The following is a 20,005-nucleotide window of genomic DNA, read 5'->3' as shown; positions in this document are numbered from 1 at the left end:
GCGTCGCAGACAAGAGGGCTCTGATTGGTCCACTCTACATCCGCTGTACACGCACTTCCGCTTCCCTACTTTCCCGGTTTGGTTTGTTTTCACGACCGGCATTTTTAAAAACACGAGCGAAGATGGAGCAGCACGAAGAGCGGTTGATTGAGGAAGTACGTACATCTATACGACTCCAGTTCTAGTCATTATAAAAAAAAAAAGTTCTAGTCATTATAAGTAACCAGAGGATAAACACTCCACTAACCACACCCACCAACTACTCCTAGCGACTTCGCGCCCCCTTGCGTTGTGCCGGTGAATAACATCACGCACGCCTATTACTCCCCGCTCAACGATAAATTACAACTGTCTGCGAAAAGCTATCTGCGAAAGCCTTGTCGCAAGAGCATGCAGAGGCCTTTACACTCACTGGCCACTTTATTAGGAACACCCATCCGTCCACATGCTGTTTGATGGCGTTCTGTAATCAGCCGATCCCTCGACAGCAGCACAAGGCATCAGATCATTCACGCAGATCCAAATCAGGAGCTCTGGTTAATGTTCACGATGTTCAAACATCAGAACGGGAAAAATTGTGATCTCAATCAAAGTGCAGTGTGACTTTCTTTCACTGCGGCGTGGGTGTCGGTTTGAGCCAGATGAATAATTTTGGTTTGAGTATTTCAGAAACCGCTGATCTCCTTCCTGGGGTTTTCACACACACACACACAACAGTCTCTACACAGAATGGTGCGAAAAACAAAAAACATCATCGAGTGAGTGAGCGACAGTTCTGTGGGTGGAAACAAACACCTTGTTGATAAGAGAGCTCAGAGATCACAAAATGGACAGATTGGTTCGAGGTTTTTTTTTTTTGCCAGGAAGGATATGGTTACTCATATAATCCCTCTTTACAACCGTGGTGAGCAGAAAAGCATCTCAGCATGCAACAGCAGAAGAACACATTGGGTTCCACAACCTTAGAATCAAGAACAAGTTCGTATTAAAGTAGCCGGTGATGTACGGTATTTATTCTCGATCCTGAGATCGAGATGCTGACCCCTTCTGCTCCTCGGACCTGCCTGGTCCATCCTGGTGGCCTACGTCTGGTTGGAGTCTCATCGCATCGTTCCTGTGAAGGACGGCTCCATATGGACAGTTGAAAGTCCCACTTAGAAGATGTTCTGGACTCTTACTGTATATCTGAGGACTGCAGTTGACTTGCTAACTTTAGGACTGCAGTTGTCTTGAACAGTTTTGCACTCAAGTTTCCATCAATGAACAGTTTATAACTTCAACCAAACAGACTTCATGTTAAAACTCTTAAAAATGTTATAATCACGTTATCTGTTATCACCCAAATGAGGATGGGTTCCCTTTTGAGTCCGGTTCCTCTCGAGATTTCTTCCTCATGTCGTCTGAGGGAGTTTTTCCTCGCCACCGCCGCCACAGGCTTGCTCATTGGGGATAGATTAGGGATAAAATTAGCTCATGTTAGTCATTAAAATTCTGTAAAGCTGCTTTACGACAGTGTCTATTGTTAAAAGTGCTATAAAAATAAACTTGACTTGACTATTTCGGACGTATCATGCAGCCTTATGAACACTATCCTTAGGAGACGTGGGACTGCCGTGCTTTTAGAAATTCTGTACGCCGTCATAAATGGCTGATGGAAGCATCATGTCGTTCGTTTAACGATGGTTCGGTTGGTTTATGTCAGCTGTCATAAGGTCCTGAGAAGTATATGGACATCCCTTGCCATAGACGGCTTATACTAGTGATAAGTGTCATGAACTTATTATGTTAGTTAGGAGCAATTCCAGCGTTATGGACGTGACACTTGAACTCAAAATGGCAACAAATGACCCAGTGCATGTTTTATTGTCTCCCAGTATTTAAACAGGTGTTGCACATTTTAAGGCTGTACCATACTGGAGAAGTGATAGAACAAGAACAATTCCCATAGTACATCTGGGGCATGCCAGAAAACGCCAATAAAAGATGCGTTATGGATGTGACAGAAAAAGTATCACTTTTCTTGGGTGACTGTACATTTTTACCAAACTCTGTGAAATTGTAAACCTAATGTCGAAATGGAGATATCCATTTGATAGAGGGGTCCAAGGTGAATATTAAAAAATCTTTGTTTAAAATATCTTGTATTTCATGCAGAGTTTCGGAAGGAAAAGTCAGCGTTATGGATGTGACGAAATTCCGTTATGGATGTGACGCGTCTGAAATAGACATGGCATATGTTTAGAAAATCAGCAATTTAACCACCATAACCCTTTGAAAAACTCTCTAAATATCAGCTAAAACTATCAAAGTTCTTAAATAATATTTAGGATGGCTATTGTTTTGCTGTTTTGTGGATTTTAGCATACATTTCTGTGGCTTGTGGGAATAATATAGAATTGTGCATGATCAAAGTTGGTTTTAGCTTGGGTTTTACATTATAAGAAAGAAAGACTGACAGTGACATATTAGGTTGGTTACAAATTGGTTCAACTTATTCACATCTGTAAAATACAGGCCTAGGTGATATCTCTGGGAGTGGTTTTGATGTATTACATGTTGCTTTATTTTTGCATGGTGAGGTTGACATTTACATGGAATTGCCCTTAGCTTGATCTTCGTTGTCATGACGTGGCTATGTCGGCTCCATGTAGTGTCATGAACATTTCATGTCACTAGTCTTGAAACGCTTGCGTGTGTATTCGAGGTCATGTCACCTTATAAACACTATCATAAACAGATAAGTATATTTCAGTTGGCTTATGTCGGCATTATGTTGTGTCATGAACGTTTAAGTTGATGTCAGGTGTCATGAAGCGCTTACGTAGAGAATCTAGCAGCTGAATTTCAAATATGTTGAGCTTCCTTGTCGAGAAAAGTCTGAGTTTATACATTGTAATGGATGAAAAGGATAAAAAGGAATTGTATACATGCACATACAGTACTGTGCAAAAGTCTTAGCCCCCCTATTTTTTCATACAAACTTTGTTATAGGTTTCTATTTTATGACTTCTACTGTACATTATCGAGTCGGTACAAAGACATTTTAGAGTTAGTCTTTTTTTTTCAGTACAAAATTAAATGTTACAAAAAAAAAGTTTGTATCTGAGCAGCACATTCCATAAGAGAGCACTTTTCAGATTATAAAAGAAAACATAATGAAGGCTGCTGGGTTTTGGTGCAAAATGAAGAAGCGAGTGTGACAGTCAAAGTGTCCAGAAGAACTGTGGCTGGTTCTGGAAGATGCTCAGGAAAACCTACAGCTCATTTCCACATAAAACTTATCAAACAATGTACCTGAAACTGCCAATTTTTTTTAAAGCAAAGGAAATTTCGTCTCACACCAAATACTGACTTTGTTTCATTTATTATAGTTTACTGATTATCGTTTATAGTATTTTTTTTTTGAAGGTAGACTGTCTTTCTGATTTTTCAACTGTCGGTCATGAAAAGAATTTTCCCGGACACATAATTTTTGTTTAGTGGACCGAAAGCTACTGAATTCGAATCACAGACTTCCAATTGTATTAGTTTTTCTTTTTAACAGACCAATTAATGAATTTATCTCCACGTGGCCCTAAATTCTCAGCTATTTTTTCCTGCTTCACCATGACACAATACAAGATACTACATCATGCACCATCACGTGGTGGGCTTCTGCCGTTCGCGCAAGGCATTGTGGGATACAAATTTGAAACAGGAGAGAAAAACGGAGGACGTGAGTGTGCGAATGAAACGTGAAAGACCGACTACAGTAACGGAAAGAAAGCGAGAAGAAGAAAAGACGTTATGTTATATACGAAGGAAAGGAAACGCAGGAAATATCAAACTAATAAATATCGGCGCTCAGCGAGCACCTCGGTGTGATCAGCTGTTCGTTTAGCGACAGAATGATGGAACTGTCAGTGCACGCTCAAAGGGAAACCTGTACCGTAGATGTGCACACGGATAGGACTGTATATGTAAATGTAAATGTCTAAAATAGCGTTAAATAATTGTGCAACATTGGAACAGGTTAACAATATGGCATAAAATTAGGAAATATGAAAACAATCGTCCGAGCACGAGGTTATGAAAGCAGCAACCAGGGTTTCAGCGTCTTTCCGATGAAGTTAAGGTCAAAGTCGATTAAGACTTGTGCTCTCTTCAGGTGATCGAGACGGTGAGTGCGGTGGATAAAGACGAGCCTCCCAGCGGCCATCGCTTCTTCTTCTCCCTGACTGCAGAGGCTGCTGGGAACCACAACTTTACCCTGCGGGACAACAAAGGTAGCTTACATAGCACTGTTCAATGCCTTATCTGCTCCAACACACCTGGAAGACGTATTACAATATGTTGTACTTCGAACAGCATTACACTGATGTATAAACCGCTTTCCTGCATTCGAAGCCAAAATGCCGAGCACGATAACACGATGAACGTTTCTCATTTCATCATATTTATTTATTGTAAATAATACAATTTTGTCATATTAAGATGCAGACATTATATTTCAAACCAAAATAACTAAAACATTCAGTGTAAGAATTGAAGCAGTGCTCAGTGAACTACATGACATCCACTGCACATAAAACCCTTCGTGACAACTGTCATAAGCCTACATGAACATTTATAACACTGAACCCTACATGGCGAAGTATGTCACGTTATCAGTTGTGCTATAACTAAATCACACTCAGCTACAAAGACAGTGGTTATAGCATTCCAGAAAGTGCCAGAACACAACCTTATTCCAGATTGTTTAAGGAGGTTGTCATGAAGCACTTACAGTATGTCTAGGTGTTATGTAACATCAGCCTTATAAGTTAAAGGTTACCGCTATTGTTTTCAGAAATAACTTGATATCAGTTGTCACAGAGACCTTATATCAGTATCGTGCTGTCTCGTGAATGTTTAAGTCGCATCATTTCAGTGCTCATGTAGCCTTATGAACAACTTTTTTTTTTAGAACTAGTTTTACTGTACATCAGTTGTCATAGAGAGCTTATGTAGGGTTATGAATGCTTAAGAAGCCTTACATCAGCTGTCATGTTGGCTTCTTATTGTATAAGTAGCCATATAAGTAATGTTTTTGTGATTATTTTTAGAAATAGTTTTACTGTACATTAGTTATCATAGAGAGCTTATGTAGGGTTATGAATGCATAAGAAGTCTCGTATCAGTTGTCATAGATGGCTTATGCAGACCTCATGTAGTAGCGTAATAAGTGGACACATAAGTAAAGTTTTAGTGATTATTTTTAGAAATAATTTTACTGTGCATCAGTTGTCATCGAGAGCTTATGTAGGGTTATGAATGCTTAAGAAGTATCATATCAGTTCTCATAGATGGCTTATGTAGACTTCATGTAGTATCCTAATAAGTAGCCACATTAGTGAAGTTTTAGTGAATTTTTTTTTAGAAATAGTTTTACTGTACATCAGTTGTCATAGAGCTTATGTAGGGTCATGAATGCTTAAGAAGTCTTACATCAGCTGTCATATATGGCTTATGTCGACTTCTTATAGTAGCCTAATAAGTAGCCACATAAGTAAAGTTTTAGTGATTTTTTTTTAGAACTAGTTTTATTGTACATCACTTGTCATAGAGAGCTTGTATAGGGTTATGAATGTTCAAGAAGTTTCATATCAGTTATCATAGATGGCTTATGTAGACTTCATGTCGTAGTCTAATAAGTAGCCACGTAAATTTTCAGCAATTTTTTTTTATAAATAGTTTTGCTGTACATCAGCTGTCATAGAGAGCTTATGTAGTGTTATGAATGGTTAAGAAGTCTTACATCAGCTGTCATAGATGGCTTATGTTGACTTCTTATAGTAGCATAATAAGTAGCTACATAAGTAAAGTTTTAGTGATTTTTTTTAAAAACAGTTTTACTGTACGTCAGTTGTCGTAGAGAGCTTATGTAGGGTTATAAATGCTTAAGACGTTTCATATCAGTTATCATAGATGTCTTATATAGACTAAGTAGCTACATAAGTGAAGTTTCAGTGATTTTTTTTTTTTTTAGAAATAGGTTAATGTCAGATGTCATAGATGGCTTATGCAGGCATCACGGGATGCTATGAATATTTATGTATGAAGGATTATTTCAGTTCTCATACAACATGTCACCTTATGAACACTTCTATTACAAGTGTTATGGCTATTTATTTTGTTCTGAATATTAAAGAATCTTGTTCCGTGTTAGATATCATGAAGAGCTTATATAGCAGGGGCTATGTCGCCTTTTAAACACAGTACCAACTGTTATCAGTGGTCCTGCTATTTTTTTAACTGGGTTGATATCAGTTGACTTAGATGTCTGATGTGGATAGTTTATGGCATCTTGAAGTGTTATGAATGTTTAGGCGTTTTATGTCAGTTGTCATTAACAGCTTATGTAGCTATTATGTAGCCGTATGAACACTGTGCTTAAGTAAAGATTGACTTTTTTTAAATGAGAATAAAATGTACGAGTTGTCACAGACGGCTGATGTAGGCATCGTGTCGTGTTATGAACTGCCCTTTATTCAGACAGATGTTCGTTTATTATGAGAATTTTCCCTAACAGCTAAAAATGGATCTCGTAATTGTCGCATTACGACATACAGTTGTCCCAGATAAACATCTGTATTGTAAAAAAGAAATATTTGCAATAACCTTGACAGTAGTGTGCCTGATCTGTCTCCTTTCTTTTCTCACCTCATTTCCTTTTATTAACAATCTCTTTCCTTTCCCATCTTATCTTTCCGTCTGGTGTGTCCTCTCCAGATAACACAGCGTCCATCCTGACTAAGCGTGGAGGATTTCACAGGCGAGAGCAGCCGCTGTACCGTCTGCCCGTGCTGATAGTGGACAGCGGGAGTCCGTCTCTCAGCAGCACCAACACTCTGTCCATCCGGGTGTGTGAGTGCGACTCTGACGGAGCTCCACAGGCCTGCGGGACAGAGGCTTTCCTCCTGACGGCCGGACTGAGCACCGGAGCGCTCACAGCCATCCTGGCCTGCATCATGACACTGCTTGGTAGGAATACATCATCATCATCATCATCATCATCATCATCATCACTATGATCCCATACCCAACATTATAATCATTATCTCCATACCATCATCATCAGGAACATCACCAACATCATAACCAGCGCCTATTTCATCATCTTAATTAACACCAGCATCATCAACACCTTCAACTTCATCATCATCATCACCACTGTTACTACTGACATCAATATCATAGGCACAACCGTCATTACTACTACCATGAGTACTTTCATCATCATCATCATCGTCATCATCATCATCATCACGACAGCCAATGTCATCAGTCATTACCAGCATTCTCACCACTGCTACAAACATTAACTTCATCATAACCATTATCACCACATCATAATCATCTACCATCATCGGTATCACCACGACAACCATCACAATCGCAACCATCACCATCACCACCACTACAATCATCACCATCATCACAACCAAGATCATCCTCACCACAATCATAACCATCACACTTATCACCATTGCCATCACAATCATCACCGCCATCACTACAGCCAAGCTCATCACCACCACAACCATCACAACCACTACAATCATCACCATTACCACAACCAAGATCATCACCACAATCATAACCATCACAACCATCACACTTATCACCATTGCCATCACAACCATTACCACCACCACAACCAAGATCACCACCACAACCATCACATCCACTACAATCATCGCAATTACTATAACCAAGATCATTACCACCACAATCATAAACATCACAACCATCACACTTATCACCATTGCCGTCACAACCATTACCGCCACCACAACCAAGATCACCACCACAAGCATGACCATCACAACCACCACAATCATCACCATCACCACAACCAAGATCATCACCACCACAAGCATGACCATCACAACCACCACAATCATCACCATCACCACAACCAAGATCATCACCACCACAATCATAAACATCACAACCATCACACTTATCACCATTGCCGTCACAACCATTACCGCCACCACAACCAAGATCATCACCACCACAAGCATGACCATCACAACCACCACAATCATCACCATTACCACAACCAAGATCATCACCACAATCATAACCATCACAACCATCACACTTATCACCATTGCCGTCACAACCATTACCACCACCACAACCAAGATCATCACCACCACAACCATCCCAACCACTACAATCATCCACATCACCACAACCAAGATCATCACCACCACAATCATAAACATCACAACCATCACACTTATCACCATTGCCGCCACAACCATTACCGCCACCACAACCAAGATCATCACCACCACAAGCATGACCATCACAACCACCACAATCATCACCATCACCACAACCAAGATCATCACCACCACAAGCATGACCATCACAACCACCACAATCATCACCATCACCACAACCAAGATCATTACCACCACAACCAAGATCACCACCACAACTATCACATCCACTACAATCATCACAATTACCATAACCAAGATCACTACCACAGTCATAACAATCACAACCACTACAATCACTCCCGTCACCACAACCAAGATCATCACCACCACAATCATAAACATCATAACCATCACACTTATCACCATTGCCGTCACAACCATTACCGCCACCACAACCAAGATCATCACCACCACAACCAAGATCATCACCACCACAAGTGTGACCATCACAACCACCACAATCATCACCATCACCACAACCAAGATCATCACCACCACAACCATCCCAACCACTACAATCATTACCATCACCACAACCAAGATCATCACTACCACAATCATAACAATCACAACCACTACAATCATCACCATCACCACAACCAAGATCATCACCACCCAACCATCACCACTGCAACTGTGTACCACCATCACAACCATCATTATCATCACCATTACTCCCACAACCATTATGACCATCACAACTATTGTCATCAACACAACCAAGAGCATCACCACCACAACCATCACCACTACAATTGTGTCCAATCATAAACATCACAACCATCACAGTTATCATCACCATTATCATGACAACCATGACCACCACCACCCCACCACTACAACCATCACCATCACCACAACCAAGATCATCACCACCACAAACATCACCCTTATAATCATCAGCACCACAACCATTGCCACCATAATCATTACCACCACTACAACTGCCATCACAATCATCTATCACAATCACATACATCACCACTGCAATTGTGTGTCATCATAACAATCACCATTACCATCACTACAACCACAATCATCACCACCACAATCATCACCACTGTAATCATGTACCACCCTCACATCACAACCATTACTACCACAACCATCACAACCAACAGAACCATTACCATCACCACAACCAAGATCATCACCACTGCAACCATCACCACTGCAATTGTGTACCATCACAGCCATCACCACCACCATTACCATCACCGCAACCAAGATCACCTCCACAACCATTACCACCATAATCATTACCACCACTACAACCACCATCATAATCCTCACCATTACAACCAATACTACTGTAATCGTGTACCATCATAACCATCACAACCATCACCATCATCACCACCACTCCAACCACCATCACCTTCATCACACATGTGCACCAGGTTTCTCTGCCAGCACATCAGAGGCCCACACGGGTGTTTGTAGTCTAATGAAAATTCCTTTACGATTGTTTTGATATCAGCTCCAGCGGGGTTCAGCTCCGCGTCGGCTAATTGAGAAACAAATAGAAAGTCAATTACACAGCAAGGACATCGTCTCATCATTTTGGTTGTTTGTTCCTTTCTCATCTACTTTACGTCTTCATTAAGGCCTAAACTGATTCAAAAGAAACTTATTGTGTGGAGAAAAATAATTAATTACAGATTAAGTGGTTGGCCGGAGAAATGCCCTGCTTTACAACGGAATAACATTTGTTAATCACACAGCTGATTTCCAAAAGTACATTAGATCCATTCGATTGATTCTGCGCCGAGTCACACTGTTGATGCTCGTCGCTGTGCTCGTGCGCTCGCGTGGTGTAACTGAATTGGTGACGGTTGAAGCTGTGAAGGACGCTCAGTAGGCACCGGAGGGTCTGTTTGGGTTTGGGGTGACATGCCAGATCAACGTGAGCTGATTGTTTGATGAGTGCCACTTTTCAAACGTGTGCTATTCATGGAGCCTGATTGGTCGAGCTCAGGCTGATTGTTGAGTTGACTTGAGGATTGGAGAACGAGTGAATACAGCACTGATGGAGAAATGAGTTCACGATGATTGTATTGTTGGTGTGTTTCTCAGACCAGATGAGCCTCGATGGGGACCTGACCTTCACGTTGCGTGTCCTTTATTTGAAAAAGGACTCACGTTTTTCCCAGTTTGTCTCGCTGCACTGGTGCATGGACGTCATTTGAACAAAAATAGGTGCCCATGTGGCTGCTGTTTATAAATAAAATAGTTTTCTGATCCCATGTCCATACAGTAAATATCGCATATATACCGTACATGTTATCAATTCTACTCTCCTCATCTCTTACAGTCATCACCAAGCTGTGAGCAGCATCAGGGCTCGGAGTGTTTTGGTTACTGTGTTTTGTTCTAAAGACAGCGCTGTGAACTAGATCTATTTTTAAAATAGTAAGAAAGCACTCGTTCATGAATTGTCTTAAAAGCATTATTTAGTACTAATGAGCACATTTTGTTTCACAAGTGTAGTGTAAAGACTCTAAAATCTCATCTCATCTCATTATCTCTAGCCGCTTTATCCTGTTCTACAGGGTCGCAGGCAAGCTGGAGCCTATCCCAGCTGACTACGGGTGAAAGGCGGGGTACACCCTGGACAAGTCGCCAGGTCATCACAGGGCTGACACATATGGCCCTTTTCCACTACCCTTTTTCAGCTCACTTCAGCTCGACACGGCTCGCATTTCGACTACCTCAGAGCAGCACGACTCAGCTCGCTTCAGCCCTACTCAGCACCCAAAACTCGCACGGTTTTGGAGTGGGGCTGAAGCGAGCCAAACCAAGCCGAGTGGGGCTAGGGGCGTGAGCAGACACTCCCCTGTGCACTGATTGGTGAGGAGGAGTGTCCTCACATGCCCACACACGCCCCGCGAGCACGCTGGGATCTGTAAACCCGGAAGAAGAAGAAGAATTACAAATTACGAGAATTTCTGAAGCCTTATGCGCCTCGCCTCATCTATACGCTCTTGCCAGTATCTGTTGGCGTTGTCGGTGACAACAAGCCACAGCACCAAGACCAGCAACACTAACGACTCCATGTCCTCCATGTTTATTGTTTACTATCCGGGTTGTGAGACTACCGCTTAAAAGATCACTGATGTCACTGTTTGCGCCGCCTAACGACATCACGTGACGTCCACCCACTTTCGCTAACTCCACCCAATGTGTCCACCCACTTCCAGCCAGCACGGTTCAGCGCGGTTGTAGTCGAAATGCAACTCAGCACGGCACGGCTCAGCCCAACTCAGCCGCGTTTGTAGTGGAAAAGTGGCAATAGACACAGACAACCATTCACACTCACATTCACACCTACGGTCAATTTAGAGTCACCAGTTAACCTAACCTGCATGTCTTTGGACTGTGGGGGAAACCGGAGCACCTGGAGGAAACCCACGCGGACACGGGGAGAACATGCAAACTCCGCACAGAAAGGCCCTCGCCGGCCATGGGACTCGAACCCAGGACCTTCTTGCTGTGAGGCGACAGCGCTAACCACTACACCACCGTGCCGCCCGACTCTAAAATGTAAAGTAAAATTAAAAAATTAAAGCGAATAGCGGAAGTTTGATACCGGCTTCTCGATATATCGGCCAAAAAGCAAAAAAAAAAAAAACGTACAAAACCTTTCATTTGACCTTTCAGAAGGACCAAACAAAAGCCGTGATAAACAAAAAGGTAAAATTTTCTTAAAATAAATAAACACCACTTACTCGATATCGAATCAGTAGCCTCGGTGAACCACAAGGTGAATTTCGTTTATCGTTTTATCTGCTGTTTATTTTCCGATACGACGGAGTTATAACGAGGTTTCTCTTATTTCGTTTCTGGTTCTGATTGTTTCCGAAGTTTATTAAGAAGTAGAATGGGTAATCAAACTTGATCAGGATAAGCGCTGCTGATTGGTTACGAAGTTTCGCTGTTGTTACACTCGTTCTTACATTCTTACAACACGATGACATCGCGGCTTCACCACTCGTTCTTGTGTACCTTTGATAACGCGAGATTAACTGTTCGTATCGCGAGATCACGAGTCGCCGTTACACACGTTCTTACAACATGATGACATCATGGCTCTGCCTCGTGTCGCCTCTATGAGGCAGGAGCCACAAAAATTCTCAAACTTACTTAAAATTACTACTTTTATTTTTCCTTCTTAAAGTCCAGTGCTTTCTTTTTCACACTCATTCATCCTGATCTGTTTCTTCTTTTCTTTTTTCTGACATATTTATGCAAGGAGGTCAGACGTTACATTTTCACCACAGCTCGAGTCGAACATCCTGCCTGCATGTCATGTTGGAAAAATGTTTTTTTTTTCCTTCTCTGACATTTTTGATTAATGAATAAATGTCACAGTGTGCTTTTTATCCAATTATAGTTACGTTTAATGTTGTGGAACTGAGAAAAAGATCGTTTCTGTTCTCATTTATGTGATCAGTTATCAGTCGTTCCCTCACCAGATGCTCGTTTGTGTCTCTCTTGAAGTTAAAAAGATTTTTTTTTTTAAAGCGTAAACTGTTTTGCCGCTGTCGTGATGATATCGGAAAACTGGTACAGACCGTTTCCTTCAGTAAATCTGAAACAGGTCAACGATTCAACATTTTTCTTTGATAAATGTATTTTAGTTTATTATCAATCGTAGCTTATTCAGGCGTCCTCTGTGTAAACCCCTATGAAGGAGTCGTTACTATGGAAACGATAACTGCGAGAAACAAATCATCAAGACCACCTTATCATCAAAACCAGTTTGAGAATTTGAGTGAAATTACATTGTGTCACTTTTTTTTTTCCATTATTAGACTCTCTGATTAGCATTGTATGGTCCCACTTGCTACATGTTAATCCCCTTTGTTGTTGTTTTTTGTTGGTTTGTTTGTTTTTTCAACGCTATGGAAATCACGAATCAAAAAAACCGAAACAAAAGGCTTCAATCTGAAAACCCGAAAGAAATCCTCCAAGCACAATGCGATGGGATTTTGTCGAGGAGGCTAGCTTCAGTCAGTCTTAATTAAACTGTGCAGACGACAGCTCTTCTCCCGCGTCTCTCTGTCCAAGCGAAACAACAAAACAAAAGGACGCAATCACACTGCAATCTGTTGACTGATTGCACCCCACTGAGAGGCCATCAAGGCTTAGGAGTCCAAACCGTGAGTCTGAAATGGGGTGTGTGTGTGTGTGTGTGTGTGTGTGTGAGAGAGAGAGAGAGACAGTCATCCATCAGCGAGAATAAAACTGAAACAATGAAGCTGCTGGATCTCTTTTAGCGTCCAGCTCGGACGTTTCTGATCAAAACTGAAAAGCTAACAGTGAGGAATGTTTCATGGTGCGTTCGAAAAAATATATGAAACGTTCAAAAGGTCAAATTCAGCTGCAGTCTTTTAAAGAGATTTAATAAATCAATTAATCAATCATCTCTACTGTCTTATCAGGCCCACTCATACTCCATACACCTTTTATATATTCTGAGCAAAATGGCTCTGACTTAAGCCTCATAAGTATTGGAATTATGCCAGAATAGAAAAAAAAAAATGTATGCGCCAATCAAGTGCTCATGAAAAAAAATTCAAATTTTTTTCTCCTTTCGCTTCTGAAAATGTTATTAATTTTGGTTTTAAAACCAGATTATTGTCAGAATCAGAATCATGTTTATTGGTCAAGTACTGGTATGTTGACACACACAAGGGCTTTGGTTCCGACAGGTTGGGTCTCTCTAGTGATACAGGGGAGGGGGAAAAAAGATATCTCATCTCATCTCATTATCTCTAGCCGCTTTATCCTGTTCTACAGGGTCGCAGGCAAGCTGGAGCCTATCCCAGCTGACTACGGGTGAAAGGCGGGGTACACCCTGGACAAGTCGCCAGGTCATCACAGGGCTGACACAGAGACACAGACAACCATTCACACTCACATTCACACCTACGCTCAATTTAGAGTCACCAGTTAACCTAACCTGCATGTCTTTGGACTGTGGGGGAAACCGGAGCACCCGGAGGAAACCCACGCGGACAACATGCAAACTCCACACAGAAAGGCCCTCGCCGGCCACGGGGCTTGAACCCAGGACCTTCTTGCTGTGAGGCGACAGCGCTAACCACTACACCACCGTGCCGCCCTGGAAAAAACATATGTATATGTAATATAAGAAAAAAAGTGTGTATATATATCTCATCTCATCTCATTATCTGTAGCCACTTTATCCTGTTCTACAGGGTCGCAGGCGAGCTGGAGCCTATCCCAGCTGACTACGGGCGAAAGGCGGGGTACACCCTGGACAAGTCGCCAGGTCATCACAGGGCTGACACATAGACACAGACAACCATTCACACTCACATTCACACCTACGCTCAATTTAGAGTCACCAGTTAACCTAGGCCAAGTTTACATTAGACCGTATCTGTCTCGTTTTCTTCGCGGATGCACTGTCCGTTTACATTAAAGCGCCTGGAAATGCCGGGAAACGGGAATCCGCCAGGGTCCACGTATTCAATCCAGATCGTGTCTGGTCCGGTGCTGTGTAAACATTGAGAATACGCGGATACGCTGTGCTGAGCTCTAGCTGGCGTCGTCATTGGACAACGTCACTGTGACATCCACCTTCCTGATTCGCTGGCGTTGGTCATGTGACGCGACTGCTGAAAAACGGCGCGGACTTCCGCCTTGTATCACCTTTCATTAAAGAGTATAAAAGTATGAAAATACTGCAAACACTGATGCAAATACTGCCCATTGTGTAGTTATGATTGTCTTTAGGCTTGCCATCTTTCCACTTGCAAGTGGTAAGTGATATGCGCTGGGATCACACACACAGCGGCTCAGTCCCGAATCGTGGCTCGTGCACTTCACTCGCGCGCTCTGTGAGCTGCCCAGGGCCGGAGTGCGCACCCTCCAGAGGGCACTCGTTGTTCAGGGCGGAGTGATTTGGAGCGCAGGATGCCTGCGGAGCCGAGTGTATCCGTGTATTGGCGTTGCTGTGTGCACGCGAATCGTGTATTGGTGTTGCTGTGTGCACGCTAATCGTTTTAAAAACGTTAATCTGATGATCCGCTGATGCGGTCTAATGTAAACCCCACCCTAACCTGCATGTCTTTGGACTGTGGGGGAAACCGGAGCACCCGGAGGAAACCCACGCGGACACGGGGAGAACATGCAAACTCCACACAGAAAGGCCCTCGCCGGCCACGGGGCTCGAACCCGGACCTTCTTTCTGTGAGGCGACCGATGAGACGTGTAGCACCGAGTTGTATATACACCGTGTATGACGTTGATTGAGTGGAATAACTGTTTAATTCCATCCAAATTCACTGGATTTTGAGAAACAGAGCATTTTTATTTGTATTTTTTTCAAATTTGATAAATAAAAACTTTATACAAAATGTCTGACAAAATCATTTCTGCTTAGAATGTAAACAACCCAGTGAAATGACAGGAGCAATTTGTGAAAAATGTAGTAATTAATAATAATAATAATAATAATAATTCTTGAAAAATAAAAAAGATACATTCTTACCATGAAATACCATATAATTCCATATTTTATTGCTTTTTTTAGGGGTATTTTGGGGGGGTTTTGTCTTCGAGTAGATTTTTTATTTCGTCCTTGGTTCGTTCAGCAACACGTGCCGCTATTTTGTTTTTCTTCTTTAGAGTTTTTTGGCGGTTGGCACACCAGCTTAAAGGTGATTACCGCCACCGACTGGACTGGAGTGTGGAACAGGAGATATTGGGGGGTGTAAATATTCTTTTAGCCATTTATGTTTCTTTTAAATACTTGATAACAAAGTAGTATATCTGACTTGATGTGCGCCGCCATTTTGTTTTTCTCTACTCACGGTATATGAGCTCATATCCTAGTAGTAGAGTAGCCAATCAGAGCACACGATTGCTCATATCCAGTACAATAACTAGTATAACTAGGTTTTTTTTTTTCTGCTTCCGGTTGAGAGTACGTTGTGCGCATTCTGGCTGCCGCTTCTCACCGGAGCTTTTTTATTTTATTTTCTCTCTCTTTTTTATTTTATTTATTTAATTTTTTTTGTTTGATGTTTGTTTTTATTTGGGTGTTTTTGTCTGCCGATGGTGGTGTAGCTCCGGACCCAGTTTTGGGCGTCAGTTCTCTCCAGGCCGTGGTTCACCGTGGGTGATGCCTGTGCTCCTCGCTATGGACTGCAGTGAGCTTGTTGCTCATTTTGGCATCGTGGTTGTCCAGCACTCTGTGCTTTAGTGCTTGGCGTAGTGTTCTGAGCGATGTTGCTCGGTGGCGTCGCGGCAGCTTTGCAGGCGGTTTGGGACGTACCAGCGCTCTGCGTGGCGGTGCTTCTGTGCTTGCTTTGTGGATCCATGGCACGGTGCTCCAAGTGATGTTGCCGACAGCGTCGCAGCGGCTGTGCTGGCGGTGTGGGACTTGTTTTCGTGCAACTTTTGGTGAGACTGTGGCTGCTACACCATTGGAATGACATCCTGGCCTCTTATTTGGTGGACTTACTTACTTACTTTATTTATAACTGTAAAGTTATAATCTTAATTCTTAATTTCCCTGAAGGAACCCTCCCAAGGGGATCAATAAAGTTTTATCTAATCTAATCTAATCTAATCTAATCTAATCTAATCTAATCTAAAGCGACCTTGGGTTTTGTGAAAGGTGCTATATAAATTGAAATTATTATTATTATTATTATTATTATTATTATTATTATTATTATTATAACTAGGATATACAATATGCATAATATACAATACTTATACACAATATGTCTAAAATATCTGTATTATACAATATCTATTATGTATAAAAATATATATAACATCAATAAAATATTTTGATTGCAGTCGTATCTCTGGATGTTGTGTATATTCATAAACATGCGTACGCTGGAGTTGTTGATGTGGTGACGTTTCCTGTAAGGAGATGTTTACGTACAACTTAACATTTAAGGAATGAGTCTCCAGTGCCAGCGCTTTGTGATTCTGTAACACAAAGCTGTAACTTTACACCTTTATGTTTTCCGACATCTTCAGGACAGACGAGTTTATGCTTCTGCATTTTCTCCAGACCATAACAAGCTGCATTTTGTTTGTTTGTTTGTTTGTTTGTTTTTGCCTGGTAGCTGCTATAATGTAAACGAGAGCAAGAACTAACTTGTTCCACAGACGTTCCACAACATTAAACGGAGCTAGAAGAAAAGAAAATGTCTCGCATAACGTTCTTTAATGAATGAAAAATGGCAGTCATTGGGAAGTCGCTGTGGTGTAAGGGAAATAATACACTTTGGGACATGTGGGTGAAGGAAATTAATCAACTTCATGCTTGTGGTTGATTAATGTTCTATAACAGCACACTCCATTGCGTTTTATCTTTCATGGTGGTTGATTTTTGCAGTTATTACTTATTGAAAGGTCACAGGGTTGCCAGATTGTGCTTTTATTGTGCTTTAAGTTGGAAAATCTTTCAGTTAATTTCAATAATCCTTCATTTAGAGTTTGAAGCAAATAATCACGTGTTGATGGATGCAAATGAGATGCAGTTTGATGTGTTTATGGTTAATTGGGAACAGTTCAGTCTGGGAATATTGAGTAAACTGCTTCAAATCCTGTTAGTACAGATTTTTACCTCCACCAATGTTGTTGGAAGAGGTTACGTTTTTGTGTTTGTTTGTTTGTTTGTTTGTTTGTTTGTTTGTTTGTTTGTTTGTTTGTTTGTTTGTTACCAATGTAACTCAAAAAGTAGTGAACAGATTTGGATGAAATTTGGAGGAAAGATGAGCCATGGGTAGGCCAAGGAACCATTGGTTAGCTTTTGATGCAAATCCGGCTATGGCTGTAGATCCAGGATCCCAACGTAGCTCAAAAAGTAGTGAACGGATTTGGATGAAATTTGGTGGAAAGGTGAACTATGGGCCAAGGAACCATTGATTAGATTTTGAGGCAAATCCGGATATGGATATAGATATAGAATGTAGCTCAAAAAGTAGTGAATGGATCTGCATGAAATTTGGTGGAAAGGTGAGCCATGGGTGAGCCAAGCAACCATTGGTTAGATTTTGATGCAAATCCAGATATGGATGTAGATCCAAGATCCCAACATAGCTCAAAAAGTAGTGAACGGATTTGGATGAAATTTGGAGGAAAGATGAGCCATGGGTAGGCCAATGAACCATTGGTTAGATTTTGATGCAAATCTGGATATGGCTGTAGATCCAGGATCCCAACGTAGCTCAAAAAGTAGTGAACGGATTTGGATGGAATTTGGTGGACAGCTTTAGTATTATCCTAGGTTCAAGTGATTTGATTTTGATGGACCCTGACATACCCAAAGCAGCCCAGCGAGCAGTTAGGTGTTAGGTGCCTTGCTCAAGGGCACTTCAGTCATTCCTGCTGGTCCAGGGAATCTTTGGCATCCTTTTGGTCCCAAAGCTGCTTCTCTAACCTTTAAGCCATGGCTTCCTCGTTTACAATTGATTTAATAGTTAACTATAGTAGTATGGTAGTGTTCCCTCAGAGACTCTAATTCCTGCCCAGAATCTTTCTCTTTCATCGCCTTAGAACTGAAAAAAAACCAAATCTTGTTTTTCAGTTGTTTGCATGTTGGTTCGGGAAAAAAAAAAAAAACACTTCCTGTGACTGGTTGGTGAGAGAACAGGGGAGGAGGGAGGACACAGTGAGTGTGTGGATATATGTAGGGGGGTAGATGTGGTATAGAGAGGAACAGATTTTTTTCCCTCTGGGTTTCTGAATAATAAATCAACAGGCATTGTGCCCCGCTGTCAGTTGTGTTATAATCCAAACAGTAGGGTTCCTGTGCGAGCTCACTACACAATGCACCAAACACAAGGACTGTTTGGGGAGAGAGAGAGAGAGAGAGAGAGAGAGAGAGAGAGAGACTCTTTCCCAGCTCATGAAGGACTTCTGTCCAAACTGTGTGTGTGTGTGTGTGTGTTTTCCAGAGAAACAGGATGTTTCAGATGTAAGTCCTTCATCCGCTTTGCAAAGTGCGTCTGCAAAGCTGTAGGAGGTGAAACCAGTTGATATTTGACATTTGCGGATGTTTAAAGCGTGACATTCACTCCGCGGGGTTCTGCACTTCACACACGATCTCCTTCTTCTTTAATATTAACCGAAATGCCATTAATGTTCATTTAGTCTATTAAAGAACCGACATTCACAACTGCTAGTTGTTGCTATCGCCATTAACTTTCCCTCGCTTCACTGCTGCCATAGCAACAGCTTCTTCATTACAGTCATTCTCTGTAATCTCAGCAGACATTTTAATGAACGTTTGGTTGTTAAGTTTGGCTGGAAATGAAACAAAAAGTCTCGAAACAGAAAAAACACACGCTTCTGCAAAGGCTTGATGGAGAAAGGAAGAGTAAATCGTAGATCACTGCAAACAAGCAAAGGCAAAGCATCGGTGGCGAACTGCAGACATGACTGTGTGACGATGATGATGATGTGAAGAATAATTCAGTTATTCCACAAAATCGAGTCGTACATGAGCTGAGCGTAGCACCAAGTCAGCTATAAGCCGTGTACATCTGTCCGGATTTCGTCCGGACAGTCCGGTTTTAGAGCCGTCTGTCCGGACGTCTGTCACGCGTCCTCACTTTTTACATTTTGTCCTCATTTCGGACCCTCAGCCACCACCGTTGCATCAATCGTCACAAATCCCCGCCCATTATTTACACTTGCTATTCTGCGATGACATACAGGCAAAGATAGCCTACAGGGATTTCTCATAT

The 20,005-nt window shown here is 41.7% G+C and overlaps 1 protein-coding gene across 2 annotated transcripts in view; it reads left to right on the top strand.

Moving 5' to 3' along the window:
• cdh7a (cadherin 7a) overlaps positions 1 to 20,005 on the top strand; it is a 449,735-nt gene that overhangs the window by 177,096 nt on the left and 252,634 nt on the right. For both annotated transcript variants that reach the window (XR_009651290.1, XM_060905638.1), the window contains exons 10-11: positions 4,148 to 4,265; positions 6,751 to 7,002. Coding sequence is in view for 1 of the 2 variants with exons in the window: in XM_060905638.1 (XP_060761621.1) it covers positions 4,148 to 4,265; positions 6,751 to 7,002 (370 nt within the window). In the remaining variant the exon portion in view is untranslated. The remainder of the gene's footprint in view (positions 1 to 4,147; positions 4,266 to 6,750; positions 7,003 to 20,005) is intronic.

Source organism: Neoarius graeffei, chromosome 23 (genome assembly GCF_027579695.1).
Source record: "Neoarius graeffei isolate fNeoGra1 chromosome 23, fNeoGra1.pri, whole genome shotgun sequence".
Taxonomy (NCBI): domain Eukaryota; kingdom Metazoa; phylum Chordata; class Actinopteri; order Siluriformes; family Ariidae; genus Neoarius; species Neoarius graeffei.
The sequence above is the reverse complement of the archived record's forward strand: the minus strand, read 5'-3'. Positions and strand labels throughout refer to the sequence as shown.